This window comes from Zonotrichia leucophrys, chromosome 4 (assembly GCF_028769735.1).
Source record: "Zonotrichia leucophrys gambelii isolate GWCS_2022_RI chromosome 4, RI_Zleu_2.0, whole genome shotgun sequence".
Taxonomy (NCBI): Eukaryota; Metazoa; Chordata; class Aves; order Passeriformes; family Passerellidae; genus Zonotrichia; species Zonotrichia leucophrys.
In genome coordinates this window covers 8,859,880-8,876,061 of record NC_088173.1, presented here as the reverse complement: position 1 = coordinate 8,876,061, position 16,182 = coordinate 8,859,880, and the positions used below count along the sequence as shown (strand labels likewise).

The 16,182-nt window shown below is 43.2% G+C and overlaps 1 protein-coding gene across 1 annotated transcript in view; it reads left to right on the top strand.

The window, feature by feature from the left end:
- The window catches only part of KDR (kinase insert domain receptor), a 31,842-nt gene extending 19,481 nt beyond the window's left edge, over positions 1–12,361 (top strand). Inside the window, exons 21-30 of the mRNA XM_064710404.1 lie at positions 949–1,105; positions 2,569–2,669; positions 4,025–4,147; positions 4,287–4,398; positions 4,783–4,882; positions 4,998–5,103; positions 6,142–6,293; positions 9,444–9,540; positions 9,646–9,734; positions 10,593–12,361. Coding sequence (XP_064566474.1) covers positions 949–1,105; positions 2,569–2,669; positions 4,025–4,147; positions 4,287–4,398; positions 4,783–4,882; positions 4,998–5,103; positions 6,142–6,293; positions 9,444–9,540; positions 9,646–9,734; positions 10,593–10,797 — 1,242 coding nt within the window. The 3' untranslated portion in view covers positions 10,798–12,361. The remainder of the gene's footprint in view (positions 1–948; positions 1,106–2,568; positions 2,670–4,024; positions 4,148–4,286; positions 4,399–4,782; positions 4,883–4,997; positions 5,104–6,141; positions 6,294–9,443; positions 9,541–9,645; positions 9,735–10,592) is intronic.
- Positions 12,362–16,182: the final 3,821 nt, after the last annotated feature.

Genomic DNA, 16,182 nt, shown 5'->3' with positions numbered 1-16,182 from the left:
TTTCCACCCACAGCCAAGAGGGAGGCCCCTGGGCTGTACTCTGCCATGTTGGTAGGCTTGAGCCTTCCTGCAGCTGCTGTGTTTAGATCAGAGCTTCTTCCCACTGCTTGTTGGCTCTCCAGGAGGTTATTTTTCTTTATCCTTGGAGACGTTTACTATTTTGTATTGGCGAAGGCAACTTGCTGCATCTTCTTGTGAGGTAAAAAGATAAACAAGTATCTTGAGAGGCCTTGAAGTGAGAGACAGGGTTTGATGAGAGTGCTGACCCTTGCTTACACAAGCAGTGGGAATGGGATTTGGCAGTGTTAAAAAACAGCGCTGCCAGGGAAAACATCACCAAACCAAGGCAGGAGGAAATGGAAATGTTTTGGAGGATACCTGTGGGGCTGGAGTCCTCCCTAGAGGCATGCAGTGGCTTAGGGGAAGAAGGCAATAAGTCAGATTTTGATGGCTATTAGGGTTTTGGCCAAGGTAGAGGTTTAGCAGAAGGCCCTTTGCAGCAGCAGGAGGTAAAGCCATAGCAGTACAGAGAGGCTGGAGTGTACCAGAGGGTTTGGCAGCATCCATCCACGTGTTTTTCACAAGTGAGGGGCACCAGGGGCTGAGGACGCCAGCTCCTCAGTGAGCATTTAGTCATTTGCATGTGGAGATCCTGCTGGGGTTTGGCTGGGAGGTTGTGAAAACAGGAGAAAGTTGTGCTGTGGAGGGGTAGAGGGTGCTCCAGTTGGTGAACCTGCATGGCCATGGGTTGGGTTTTGCTGGTTCCATCAGTGCACCAGCCTGGTGCCCCAACCAGAGCTGCCTTGGAGCAGAGCCTTCACTAGTTGCTCTCCCTGCCTTCCCCAGTGACCTTGGCACAGACCATTGGGAGCATCACTGCCCCTCCAGCAGAACCTTCTGGCATGCTTTCAGCTTCTGATTTTTCTCACCCTCCTCTCATATTTCTAGACCAAGTGTGCCAGATTTAGGCAGGGGAAGGAGAACTACGTTGGTGATGTCTCTTCTGACCTGAAGCAGCGCTTGGACAGCATCACAAGCAGCCAGAGCTCAGCAAGCTCCGGCTTTGTGGAGGAGCGGTCCCTGAGTGACGTGGAAGAGGAGGATGGTAGGACACATCTTCTTCTGGTGCTGGAGCATGTGCCATTGGTGGGGCTGTTGAGGGACACTGGGGACTGTGTGATTTCCAAAGCTCCCTCAAAACTGTGTGTGGGGTATTCTCTGGATGTCCAAAGTTCCTGAGTGTGGATTATCTAGATCAGCATCCCAAACCCCTCAGCCCAGCCCCAGATAATATCCTGTAGGAAAAGGGTCTGTTTTTAGTGTGAAGTTTTTGGAGAAATGTCTATTAAATACCCCAATATTTTGAGGGTAAATTGCAGAGTACAAACTCCGAAGGCAGCGCAGAGAGGGATGCACCAGCATGCCAACTGAACTTCCTTAATGTCTACCCAAAAGTTAAATACTGTGAAACGCTATTTGATTCACTGCTTATTAGCAGAGAGCTTGCTTTGCCTTCCCTCTGCCCAGGTGGTCTGTCAGGAACAGGAAGCCTGAATTATCCACTCATTCAAAGCCTCTCCAGGATGCACATATCCTCTGCAGCGGTTTCACTGATGCATTTGCCATGTTCTCCTTTGGCAGATGCAGCATGAAATGCTCAGCGCTGCCATTTCAGAGGCTGCTAATTTCACCTAGGGGTGAGATCAGACTAGTTATGAGGAAAGCTCTACTTCCTGTACCTCTACTGCTACTAAAAATCATTTAGTGCAAAGAATACATCAGTTATGTGAACAGGGAGAATGATCTTGCAGTTTCAATCCAATCTAATAGGTAATGTCAGGCATGCACTTCACGCATTTCCACACCATCTTGGTCCCTTTCCAGTACTCCCTGATGTAAACATTGACCCTCTGAGCTGGAGCATTACAAGAAGTATGTAGACCTGAAGGAACCCTTATGGTGAAGGTTTTAGCCACCAGTGTTGTAGTTCTTGGTAGATGTCTGCTTCAAATCAAAAGCTGAACAAAGTCTCAGAGTTGTTTATCTCAGCAGGAACTAAATGCCTAGGTATCTTTGGATATTTGGGTACATTATTCCTCCAGGTCACCAGATGATGAGGTTAGGGTTCTTCTACATTAAATTAGCAGGGCTTCTTGCCAAATCAAAGTCTTTCTCCCTATGCCATATTCTTTTCTGATAAAGACTAGGTGGGGCCTCCCTCTCCTTGGTTTCTAAATTCATCTGCTGAAACCAGAGAAAACTTTACTGTCATAGGAATTTGTGAGCTGAATTTCAGTTGTTTTTCTTTTGGGATTGTTTCGCAAATCTTTCCTCTGGAAATAAGCAAGGAGACCTAGGGTATAACCCGTTGTCTCAAAGTTTATTTTGCACAAGACTAGTTTGATGGAAAATGGGTTGCTAGTGATAATTATATAGCTAAAATAAAGTGCTTGATTTGCTCTTCCAGTCCAGTATGGCATAAGGTTCGGATGGACTTTTACCTAACAAGCAGTTATTGGTGAAATCAGTGACAAAGGGCATGTTTGATTGTCATCTGATTCTTTGCAGCTGGTCCTGAAGACCTTTGCAAGAACCCTTTGACCATGGAGGACCTCATCTGTTATAGCTTCCAGGTGGCAAGAGGAATGGAGTTCTTGGCCTCACGCAAAGTAAGGAACTTCTCAGGAAGAGTGGCATGTTATTTATTTGACTGCAGGAAGTTATGCTGTAGGTCTACAGAAGGAAAAAGCATGTTCATCTTTGGGCTGGCAGTCAGCCGCAACATTTTCTTTTTGCTCTAAGACATTCCCAAAGCATTAATGCTGCAGAGTGAAGCAGCCCATGCATTTATTGACACAAATGTTAGTGATCTGTACAAGGTTTATGGGCCACCAGTTCATAGAGGAATGGTTAAGTAGTTGGAGGAGGGGAACTGACTTAAAAGGACAATTGAAGGAATTAGGGACAAATCCCTGGTAAGAGGAGCTGAAAAAGAGTAAAGGATTTTGCTCTGAGGAGGTTGCTTATACCTTGTGCATTGGGATTGGAAGGGCAATGTGAGGAGAGACAATACTCAGCTGTGAAACTTGTATGGGCGACTCCTTGGAGAATCTCTTGCCGAGGACACCCGGGCAGTCAACAGCACCTCACCTGCATTTTCTCCATCTAGAAGTATTTTTCTGTGATTTGTGGCTAAATATGTAGAGTACACGTTTCAAAGGATGACAATTCCAGCAAGGGTGAGGAATTGCCTGCAGCTGTATAGAAACGAAAACCACTTAGAAATGGGAATAGAAAATAGAAGCAGGAAATACAACACTGCTCTAGAGTGCAGGCTCAGTCTTCAAGAGCAGACTTCAGAGTCTTTTTCTAAAAAAATACTTTTGTCTGCCTCTCATATAAATCCCAATTGATGTGCAAATGTTAAAATACCTGCTTCCAAACTCTGCAGTTTCAATAGTAGTAGCAAATCTGAAGCCACTTTCAGAGCCTGATTATTTATTTTTTTTTTACTTCAGACTATTGAGGTTTGAGTTTTGAATTGTTTGGGTTGTTAACTAAGCTGCTGTTCTGCATAGGTAGAGATGTGGACTTCTTTCACTGTAGTAAAGATTAGTTTGTGTTGGAATCAAGTCAGCATTTTAGTGTGGTGTTTTCAGAGAAATAGTGGAGTACACAGATTTGAGTGAACCTAAGTAAATCTAAAGGTAATCAGATCTGAACCTGTTTTGTGTTAGCTTCTTAGGATAATTAATTAGCTAACTTCAAAGGCCCTCTCTGCACAGTGGATAAACAGACGTATGTTTGGACTTGGGAACACAAGTCTCCCTGAGCCAAATCAGTTGTGACCATCAAAAAAGCACTTAAAATCAGCAACTGTTGATGCTGAGGTTTCTTTTTCTTAAAAGGTTTTAAGAATTATCTGGCCTTTGAGGGTAGGAGAGCACATATGTGAAAGAAATCAGCCCTGTGGACAGAGCTGTGACGACAGGCAGCACATGAAGTTGTTTACTTCTCTTTGCAGTGCATCCACAGGGACCTGGCTGCTCGTAATATCCTCTTGTCAGACAATAACGTGGTCAAAATCTGTGATTTTGGCTTGGCTCGAGACATCTACAAAGACCCGGATTACGTCAGAAAAGGAGATGTAAGTTTCAGATTATCTGTTTGATAGAGAATCAATATGAAATCAGGACTTCTTTTTTCTTTTTTCCCTTAAAGAGATTTTTGGAAACTCAGTGTTTCGCTAAACTGTGATACCATTTTGTTTATGGAAATGCTTTTAGGCCAGACTACCCCTAAAATGGATGGCACCGGAAACCATTTTTGATAGAGTATATACCATTCAGAGTGATGTATGGTCCTTTGGAGTTCTGCTGTGGGAAATATTTTCATTAGGTGAGTAACTTTAATTTTACTGAGCCATCTCTAAATAAAAGAGTCTGAAGAAAGCAGTCAAAGTGTTCTTGGAACCTCTGTAGCATTTTCTTTCTACTTCTTGAAAAATTCCTGTATATTTTCTCCATCAAAATAAAATACTCAAATTTTCTTTAAAATGCAAATGTAGGAACGTGGGCTTGAAATGCTTCTTCATGCAATTTCAGTATGTGATGATGTGCCTCATTTACTCAGTCGCTGTTTCCATCACAAATACAAATTGTTTACACATCCAAATACACCAAATTGTCTTATTAACACAAACCATAGCAAGTTATTTGCTTGAAAATGAATCCCAGAATTTAAGAGTCTAATGCATTAAAATTACTGTTGCTTTCATTTTAGGTGCATCACCGTACCCTGGAGTGAAAATTGATGAGGAATTTTGCAGAAGACTGAAAGAAGGAACGAGAATGAGAGCACCAGACTATACAACACCAGAAATGTGAGAAACTCTTCTTCCATCTGCCCACATTTACCCCACACTACTAGCAGGTGCAGGAGCAAAACTCGGTGCTGTTTTCTTCACGCTGGTATTTTAATTGGTTTTGTCATTCCAGGTACCAAACAATGTTGGATTGCTGGCATGGAGATCCTAAGCAGAGACCAACTTTTTCAGAACTGGTGGAGCACCTGGGGAATTTGCTGCAAGCCAATGTCCGTCAGGTGTGTGACCTGTATTCTCTGGTGGCTAAAACCACTGGCTGAATCTGTCCTGTCCTGCCAGCCATCACAGCACTCCATGGCTGGGTACTGTCTGCTGGAACTGTCAGGGAGCCTGGGCTTCCTCTGCTGCCCCCATTGCTGACCAGCAGCTGGGTCTCTGACCAGCAGAGAGTGACTTGTGGTGTAGAGATCCCACAGGTTGTGTTGTGGCAACAAAAAGCCACTCTGCCCTGCCAGCAAAGCTCCCCATGACACTACTGCTGGCACAGACTCAGTTCCCTGCTCTGCTGCTGATTTCCCTGCAGGCTGCAGACACATTCCAGCAGGTAGCTCCTGTTGATCTTACTGTGCCAAAGATGGTTATCTTTGTGTATGTGAGGGTGTGGGCTGCAATGCTTTAAATGGCTATCCTAGAAAACAAGGACACAAGAACTCCATTGCCTGTGAGCAGCCCCATGCAGATTAATGTGGTAAGGCATGACCTGTGTGCAGGCATTGCAGTAAGAGAGCCCACTGCTACCAGGTGGGGACATGGCCTCCCTCCCAAGCTCTCCATCTTGTGGCTTCCTCTTCAGTTACTATGGAAGTGGACAAGGCCAGAGCCATAGATGTGAGCCCACTGAATGAAGGAGGATGGATTTGGCTGTGTGCTCCATATTAGACAGACTCTCCCTTTCTAACCTCTGTGATAATGGGAATTACACTACCCTTCTAAACTGTCAGGTTCATTTCTTTGTGGCATTGGGATTCAAACATTAATGAGATCTACTTTTATTTTTTCAAAGACATCAATATACATTATGTTACAGTATATAATATAAAAAATCTATTTAAAAAGTAAAACTACTTGGAACTGTTTCTTATTAATCTTCCTTCTTTTAATGTAGCTGCTCCTGCAAAGGTGGTATAATGTTCATAGTTTAATAAAACACCTACCCTGTTGGGCTGATGCATTCTCCATGTACGTGCATGTATCTGTTTATGTCTGTGTGTCTCTGTAGCCTATTTATTTTTGTGTTTTTTCACTGCATTCTACAGGATGGTAAAGACTACGTTGTCCTTCCTTTGTCAGTGTCATTGAATATGGAAGAGGATTCGGGTCTCTCTCTCCCAACTTCACCTGCTTCCTGTAGGGAGGAAGAGGAAGTCTGTGATCCTAAATTCCATTATGACAACACAGCAGGAATTAGGTATTTTATATGGTGGACATCCTACTGGGGCCTCTGGGAAGGTTTTGTTCATGGTGGGGGAAGGGAAAATGAAAGGAAGAGACTTCAGCTGCCTGGTCCATATTTAACCTTCTCCATAGGGATAAGAAGGAATTTGTAAAGCTTTTGTAGGCAAAAGCTAGTTTCTTACCCGCCCAGTTAGTGATTTTCTTATTTATTTTTATTGTTGCTACCCTTTCAAGATTTGGTATTCTCATTCAAAAACAAACAAACAAAAAAAGCAAACCCCATGAAAATATCTGTTGTTTGTTTTTTAAGAACCAGAACATATAGAAAGTTTTACTGGTCCAATTCAGTTGTGGTCACAGTGTTCTTGTGTTGCAGCTGCCAAGAACATTAATGATGATAGAGCTATCATTAATAACCTCTCTGGCATTTCTCCTCCTAAAGTGAAACATTGGAAAACAGCTCATGAATTGATGGCCAAGGAGAATGTGACATAAATAGTGTTGTCCCTGTTTTTGTGCACTGCTTCCTTCTGGGGGCTCGTGGGGCATCCCCAATGCTAGATGCTGTTGGGTATCATGGCAGAGGTGACCTTCCAGTGAGGAGTTTGTACTAATGCACTTCAGGGGCTTATGTTGCACCCTTTGAGGACCTCTGGCATGGGATGTAAGAGAGAAAGGAATTTTCCCATCCAATGCAGCCACTGAGATGCTGGGAGCCCTGGTTGTTCAATGCAGCCTCAGAAGAAGGAGGGTGCAAAGGGCAATGTGAACACCAGGGTGGGAACAGACTCTGTTCACAGGTTTCATGAGGTTTCCATGAAGCAGATCCCTCTGCCTCACTGCTTGTATCATAACCACCACAGACTTGGGGTAGAACAGGATAACATTTTTATGTCATCCTAGAAAAGACTACACAATGCATTTCACGCTTTGGGTGAACTTACAGCCCTGCAGCTGAACTCTGAACCCCATGTTTTAGTAGTGGGGCAATTCAAAATACACATGTTTAAAAGAAAAAAAAAAAAACATGATTTAGCACTGAAAACATCACACTTATTTTCCACTTTTAATACTTCCTATAAGACTTTTCTTGTCCCCATTTCCTGTTACGAACAGAAGTAAAAGCACTCTGTTGACATTTTAAGGAGACTTTGAATCTCTTTTCTCTCATCGTACATTGTGACAGGATTGTGAAAACAACCATGCTAGAAGAGGCAAAGTGAAGAGGTTAAGTCATGCTTAGGGGCTTTATTCTTATGTTCTGGTAGCTGAAAATGATTTTGTAGGTATGGATCTTGCTATGCTGGTAGTGGAAAAGATTTATCTGTTCAGAGATGTCATTTTCAATGTTCACAAAAGTACTAACTATGAAAAAATATAATCCCTAAACCAAAGCTAGAGGAGGATAGCAACCACAGGGAAAACATGGAGGATATTAAAGAATCTATAAATTGTTGATATGAATTAAAATCAGCAGGACCTCCTAACATCTGCCCTATTTGGCATAGGAAAGAGATATGTGATTTCTAACCTTGAAAGATTGTCATTAAAAACAGTCAGGTGAGGTATAGAAGAGTTAGTGTAAAGTGCAAAGATAATGCCTACTCTTGGAAAGAACAGAAAAAGTGTAATTCTGCAATCAGTTTAATTTGAATTCTAGGAACCATCCTGGAATAAATGTTCAGATAAGAAATGGTAAATGCCTACAGGAAAACAAATTAACTACAAATGGCCAGCATGGAATTGTCAAGAAAAAAATCAAGTCACAGTAGCCTTGTCTGGGCTGAGCAGAGGTGGGTCTCCCACACTTGGGAGGTCTTTCAGATCAAGGCTGGGCTTCTCAGCCCTCACCACCCTGGAAAACTGGCCATGCAGTTCTGTGCCTATGTGTGCGTTTAATGCAGGCACACAGGGAGCTTCCAAACACAGAAGGCAAGTTGTGGAATGAACTTTGAGTTGTACAAGATCAGGGTGTCCAGGAGGGTGCATGGACTAGATTGTCCATTTGATGGTTTGGTCCTGGAAGTGTTGGATGGGAAATAGATTAGATACCACTGCAAAGGAGCAGAGCACATGGCCAGTGGAGAGAGCTTGAAAAAACTGGTTTTGTTAAGTTTAGGAAGAGAAAATGGAGAGGGAATATAGTAACCGTTTTCAGTATATGAAAATTTGCTCCAAAGAGGGTGTTAAATGATTGTTCTGTGTCCCCAGCATTGGGACAAATTTTATTTGAGCAAATACTTTTAATATTTTTAAATTTAATAAATAATAATAATATTTAATGTTTGAAAAATGTTCTGAATTGTGATTGAGTACCAAAGCAGGCTACTCAAGGAACTTGTAAAATCCCCACCAATTTGAATAATTGTCTATTGGAGATAAGCAGGATTCAGCATAGCTAAAATGAGAAAATGGGGGAATGATGCTTTTAATTGTCTCCAGTTTTGCACTTCAAGTGGATGCAGGTTACTCTACTAACCCCATGGCTTTTCCTTCATTAGCTGTTAAGAACATAAATTTGCCCCGTTTAAGTGGGACACCATCATTTCATTCCATTTTCACTCAGGCAGAAAGCTGAGGGTGCTGTTTTGTTTGCTGTATTAGTATCTCCATGAGAGTCAATTTTATTTTTTTGTCCAATATTTTTTATGGATGTCATCCTGAACCAGAGGGCTTCTTTTGGAGAAGAGCCTTCAAGAGAGATTTAGCACTCCCTGTCCTGATCCCCACGGCTTAAGGGCAGCAGTGTGCTGACTCTGCTGTTGTTGTCCTAGGTCCAGCCAGGGGTCTCAGAAGTGCAGTCCAAAGAGAGAGACACACGTCTGTGCTCCAGGCTTCTCTGTTTATTGTAGTTCTAAGCAAAGCTTGCAGGAAGTTAAGCCCTCCAGTGTAAATGAGGAAAGAAGCTGTTTTCTCAAAGCCATTTCTTAGAATTTGCTCAGAGATCAATATTGTCAGGAGCAAAAGGTCAGAAATATGCCACTTTCTAGGCTGTTCATCCCTTTCAATAAATAGATATTTTGAAGTTTGCATAATATGTTTTGACAAAAGGATTAACTTCTCTGAAGAGAGATAAAAGGATTCTGATATCATTGTGCTGTTTGCAGCCAAGTTGTGGAGAGCACACACAGGATTGTTTTGTTTTGTTTTGTTTTCTTTGCAGTCAGTACCGACAAGGTAGCAAGAGAAAAAGCCGTCCTGCGAGCGTGAAAACATTTGAAGATGTCCCATTGGTAACCACTGTAAAAGTTGTTCAGGAGGTGAGTTTGTCTATTTATACATACTGTCCTTCTGTTGATGCGTTTGGTTTTTTTTTTTGTGGCTCTAATATTTTTCCATTTAATGCATTTCCAACACCTTTGCAGGAAAACCAGACAGACAGTGGGATGGTTCTTGCATCTGAAGAGCTGAAGGCATTGGAAGAGAGTGAAAACCAAGTGAAAATACCCTTTAGGTAAGGCTTGGGCTACACATAGAATTCAATATGACCTTTTACTGCAGTATGTCAGAAGACTGATGATTGGTTTCTAAAATTGTCCAGAAGAAAAAAATCTTTTCTTAAAGTATTTTCAAAAACAGAAAGCAAAATTGCGCCTAATATGCCTGGTCATCTTGCATTTGGTGTTAGGTGAGGGGAGGTAATGCAGCTTTTGGAAGCCTCAGTCAGCACCCAGAGAGGACTTGTATTTATCAGCTGCAATAGCATCCATTACCCCTCAAAGGCACTGAGCTGGTGCACACAGCTGAACGTGTCTGAACTGATGAACAGCTCTTGGTTTTTTGCTTGCTCTATTTTTTTTTCCTAATAGCTGGGACTCGAGTTTTCAGGATGTACCTGGGTGTATTTTCAGAGCATAGTACAGGGGTTTCATTGTGTGCAGTTCACAGGAAGCACAGTGGCATTCATGAAGCTGAGACCTCATGTATGCTCTCTGAGAGCTTCTCAGGAATAATTTTTTTTCCAGAACAGCTTCAGTGCAGATGGAAATATACTGCAGTTACAATTGCACCACAGCTGATGTAAAGCCTCTAAAAGCTTTCTCTCCATTTCATCTAACTCATCTAGGTCTCAATCTAACTCCTTGTATTATCATAAAATTAAAGGTCTTTTTCATGCATTAGTGAAGTTAGGGCATATGAAAAGGTCTTTCCTTGTAAGCAAATGCATGTTTAAAAAGGCTTGAAGCCAGGTTTAAGTACAGCCTCTTGCCTTGGTTGCTGCTGTGATGGAAAGCAGCTGCCATCCAGAGTCGCCCACCTGCCCTGCAGAAGACACAGCTCTCTCAGCCCCGTTTCTGGTTGTTTTTTGCAGCACGCTGGTGCCCAGCAAGAGTAACGAGTCCGTCATGTCCGAGGCCTCCAACCAGACGAGCGGGTACCAGTCGGGCTACCACTCGGATGACATGGACACCCCTGTGTACTCCAGCGAGGAGACCGAGCTCCTGTGCGCGCAGGAGGCATCGCCCCCGCTCTGCCGCGCCCACGGGCTCCCCTACGAGAGCCCCGTGCCGCTCTAGGCTGGCAGCCCCAGCTCCCCTGGGATGTGCCTGCGCTGCCTGGGCTGCTGCTATCCGGGTTTCACGTACTGAAAGATGGCATCCATGGGACTAAGAAAAGACACTTGTTTTTCCTGAAGATGATGCAGAAGCATCTGGCAGCAAAACTGCGCCGTGCCAGGCCGGGGCTCTTTCCTCAAGAGACACTGGTGGCTGAGGGTGCCAGCAGAGCCCTGGCCGTGGTGTGTGGGCTGTGCCAGCCCCATGGCACAGGCTGAGCCTGGTGATGTGGAGCATCTGCCTGATGCGGGCGGCATCTTGGCGTTCGACTTAACTGCTCCTACTTGTACGAAATAATGGCACATCCCTGCTTTTGTGGGGCTTTTTTTGTTTGTTTTTCCCCTTGTGGCTGGACTCCAGGAAGGAAACAGCACGGCACTGGCTTCTTGTTTCTCAGAGTTATTCCTTGCTTGTACCTTCACAAACAAAAAAAGGAACCTCCAGCTCAAGGCTCTGGCACTCTGATGGCCTGAGACTAAACATAGGCTGGGCTAAATATAGGTGTGGGTGATGGTCTCTGTCCTTGGCAGAGGAAAAAGGCTGCTGTACAAGTCCTCATGAGTTGCATTTTCTCAGTGAAGTTTGTTAGTAGGGAGAAGACAGAGCACTGAGCCAAGGGATGGGACTCAAATGGCAGGGCCATGCCTGACCTGAGGATGGCTCTGCTCCCCTTTCATCCCCAGCACCCTCACTCATGCCTGCCTGCCTCTGAGCTGCCCAAAACTGCTGCAGAAAGTACTCCCCTCCCCTCAGATCACCACTTGGGCAGCCTCTCTAAACAGGTAGAAAAGGCAATGTCATTTACTCCAGGACCACAGGAAGCACTGTGGTTCTGGTGGGGCATCCTGAGGGCACCCTACCTTCTCATCTCATTCCCCCTCCCTCAGATTTAGGTCTGACTTTTTCACTTTGAAAACTCAAAGTCTGTTTGCAGTGGCAGAGATCTCAGTTTATGTAGCCTTGGGAATCCGTGACTGGTTTCATGGCAGCTCTGATCTTCTCCAAGTGATGAAATTGTGCCTAATTGTTGGACAACTTGTTACCTGTGCTCTTGTAGTCCCAGAACTCTATTGATAGACGCAATGAGGACTACAAGATTTTAAAATGTAAAGCTATTTCTACTGAGTTCTTTTTGTATTTTTATAAGTATTTTTTTGATTGTACTTACTATAATGTCAAATGCTGGGAACCACGAATATAAGGCATATACAGTATTTATAGCCTCTTTATGTAGAAATAAATGTAATATATTAAAATATAAATATATATTATATAACAGATATTTTACTATTCACATTTTGTATCTGTGTTCTGTAGCATTGAAAAGGTCACAAATTTTTTTAATAGCTAAAACTTTTTGCTTTATTAAAAGGGACTGGAAATTTAGACCTGGGGGCTACAAGTAAGTTTGTTTTCTTTTGTTGTATCTGTTGACAGGGAAGATTCTAAAGTACTACTTGTTTCAAGTCTACAAACATGTAGTAGGTGTATGTAGTAAAGGAACTTCAGTGATTTTTAGCAGTTGGCAATAAATACCTTTAGAGAAATGGTCAGAGGAAGAGACTGCTTGTATGAGCTGAATCTTCCCTTGAGAAAGTTTATTATGTTCCTTTGGGGATGGTTGATCTAATTGTATTGTGGCTTTTGCCTGGGGAGTGGCATTTTCCCTTAAAGCCTTATTCATCTTTTCCCACTTTTGTTTCTCCTAGCTCACTTCTCACAGACTAAATGTTGTCCCTGCTCTTGTGCAGTGAAGTCTTCCTTTATTTTAAACCTGTACTTAAAGCTCCTACCTTTTCACTCTGTTGTCCAATTTTTGACTTTCTCTTCTGCATTGTGTAGGTCTTTGTTCTGAGGGCAAGGCTGTCCACTGCTAGGGACTTAACAGCTTATGCTACAAAACAGTGCAAGGGAAGTTAAGCCACAGATTGCAGACTTTAATTCAGGTTCTCTTTATTGAAGTTTGAAATGAGACAGGTACTGCATAGTGAGAACGTTTGTCTAGGAAGTGAGAGATCTCGCTGCTAAATTCTTCTCAGGCTGAACATGGGACTAATGCTCTCTACAGGTTATGTGCATTACTCAAATACAAGGCTATGAGATGTTAAACTGTAAATGTTTCTCCATTCCTCCCCCTAAATGTAAAGCATTTTATAGCCAAGAAATCAGGAGCAGGGAGGTCAGACAGAAAAAAGGAAGAGACTTCCTAGATCATGCGTAAGGGCTCCTAGGAAGGATTTCACATATATATTTCACATTTGCCTTACTTCCCAGGCAAGAGTCTAGCCAGCAGAGTATGCTCAACAGACAATGCTACATCCTTTAACATCCCCCCTCTGTAATATTTTTCAATGTTTTTAGTGAAAGTGCTCTTCTATGTATTATTACACAATGGACATGGAATACTGACACTGGCAGGACCTTGACGAGCCATGTGTTGGAGAGTCCTGACACTGAGGAGGAGAGGAAGATGTGTCATTGATATCCATCTGCCCCAGACCTGCATTCCTCAAGATTTGGGATGTTCCATTTAGACATCTCATTTTGTAGTTTTTTTCCTTCTCCAGCTTGGTGTAACACACGATATGTGCCACATACACACAGTCAGATATCTGTGTGCTACTGGTACCTTTGGAAGAGCCTCCCACCACAATGCAGACTAATGAAGTTTCAAGACATAGCTCAGTTACTAAGTTCACACTTACAGTCCTTGTCAGCCAATTAAACTCTCTGCTGGGTCCAAATAGTTTTAAATATGCCTGCAAAATGTGGCAACTAGCACACACCTGCTTTGGGAAAGGAAATTAGTTTCTAAAAAAAAAAATATCAACCCACACCATATAATCACTGTCAGAAGCAAGCAAAGGTTCTATAAATGTGTTCATATCTTTGGCATTCAGTAACAGAATTCTTTTCTTGAACCATGGCCATTACATCCTTTAAAACACCTGGACTTTTTGTTGTATTCTGAATACAGCACATTCAACTAAACCCTAGTCATGCCATATCTGTCTTTGAGATGCTTTGAATTCCAAACGGGATATTTTCTATTAAACAACAGACATATAATGCACAGATTTGCAAATGCCTTGCAAACCAGTCCCAGTTTTATCTCTATCCTGCAGCCATGCAGCAAAGTGTCAACATTTGGATCAGCATCCTTATCCATGAAATTCAGCCTGGATCTGAGCCCAGTGAGCTAGAATAAATAGAAGGGACACTTAGGAAATTATATATCCAAACATATCACTGTGAGCAGCTGGGCTGGAGTGAGGAGAAGCAGTGATGGGATTGACTTGTCTTGTTCAGAGGAGCTGCCAGAGTGAGCAGTAATTGCTGGTGGGTTAGGATGTGGGCAATCAAGCACAGCCATGCCAGAAAAAGGCAGTTTCATGCCTTGGAGATGGCTCATGCCAGCCTTATCAATGTAAACACAGCCCACCTGAAGAATGCAGGGGTGTTCAGGAATAGTAGGTTGGTCCCTCTCCCTGCAGGAGATACTGTTACATGTATCTCATCATTTGCATGGAAATGTCCTGGCAAATCCAGTCCTTGGCTAAGCTTTTCTTATTAATGTCTCTCCAATTGCAAACAAGTGCATTTCACATGAGAAAACAAGTGTTAGGATGATACTCCATGTCTTCTGATGTGGTCATCCCAAAAGACCATGCCTGAACACTTTTGGGACAGAATGCTTATTAATTCTTAAGTGCTTATTAATTCAGAGTGCTTAGTAAAAGCAGCATGTGACTAAAATCACTACAATCAGAGCCGCTGACACTGGGGACAAAAATTTCCTCTCCATGGCATCTCTTTTTATGGTTCCAAGACTGGAAAACATAACTGGGTAGCGTGGATAGCCTCCAGATATAAAGCTGGAATTTGCTATTTTTATGCAAAACATTCCCAAACCATGAATCATCTGAGGTTTCCCCTCATCACTGGTACTTGAGTACACACCCTGTGTTACCTCGCAGTGAGGGACCTCACAGAGCAACAGCAAGGGCAAGGAAAACAAAGTTAACGTTTGTTCTTTCTAATTGACAAATTTATTAGGGACAGAAGTTAACCAACAAAGACCTTTTCTTTGGACTTCTGCCCTGTATTTTTATTCTGCCTGGCTGAGTGCTGCATTCTGTGTAGTAATATATGTCCTCAGCTCCTCAACCCCTGACATTCAGGCTGATTAAGTCCCAGAAGGTCATTGGGAAACATAGCAGGGGCTTGTAACATATGGTGCTGATAAACATCTCTGCATCAGAGATAAGGAGCTGCTCAGTGTAATCTTAGGAAGCTCAGGTTTTGTTGCCATAAAACTGTACAATGTAAAGCCTAATCCCTACACAGGTTTAATTAGCTGTTAAACCTATCAGATCCATGATGAAGAGTGTTCTGGTTACCTAGACGTTGTTCACTGGCTGCCACCAGTTGGCTCAAATGTGTGGTATCTCTGCCCTGCAGCTTGTTGGGATGACATGTTATGGTGAATGATGACTGCTCTGTAAGTTTTGGGGAGGAGTTGGGGGGAAATGAATTCAATTTCCAGACCCAGCTTTAATGTCAGACACAGCCTCTGGTGCCACATTTAATGGCAGTGCCATGTGGTTTCCTAAGTCCTGGTCAAAAAAAAAAAGACTTTCTCAAAGGGTGGAACATATGAAATGAAGTTCAGTTATCTTTTCCAAGGAAAGCTGAATCTGTTCACCATCCTGCAAAGCTGTTTCTCTGGGCTCCATGCTGCTCTGTCTTTCAGTATAGTCATGCTAAATGGTGTGGTTAGCAATGGTTTCACAAAGAGAGTTTATTTTTATTTCTCTTGGTCTGTTTTCACACTACAGTCAGAAGCATGATTGCCACTCATTGTAGATAAACATAAGGTAGTTTTCGTCCTGCCCAGCTAAGCAGCAGTGAGGGTTTGGCAGCCTGGACCTCTGCTTGGCCCAGAATTATTGTGATGGTGCCATGACAGTGGGGCACAGCAAAGTCTGTGCTGCTGGCACTAAGCTCACTAGCAGGATGTCAGCCACAGGGTAACCTCTGTATGTGCTGAAGGCACACCTTCAGCTGCAGCATCTCCCCACCTGGGAATAACCAGAGCAATGCAAGTCATGTCTGTTTGCTGGAGTTTCCTGCACTTGTGTATTCCACTCCCCTGCTGTGTCACATACTGCAGCAGCAAAGGTTATCTGTCATGTTTCACCTCCGTCAGACTCATTTGAGGCTGAAGATGGCAGGTTGTTTCCCACCACCCATTCCCAGTGTGCTGGACTCCGGTTAACTCTGCAGCTGATGGGAGCCAGCAGGCAGCAGTGGCCTTGGTTTGGGGACTGACACTCTGCCTGGGCT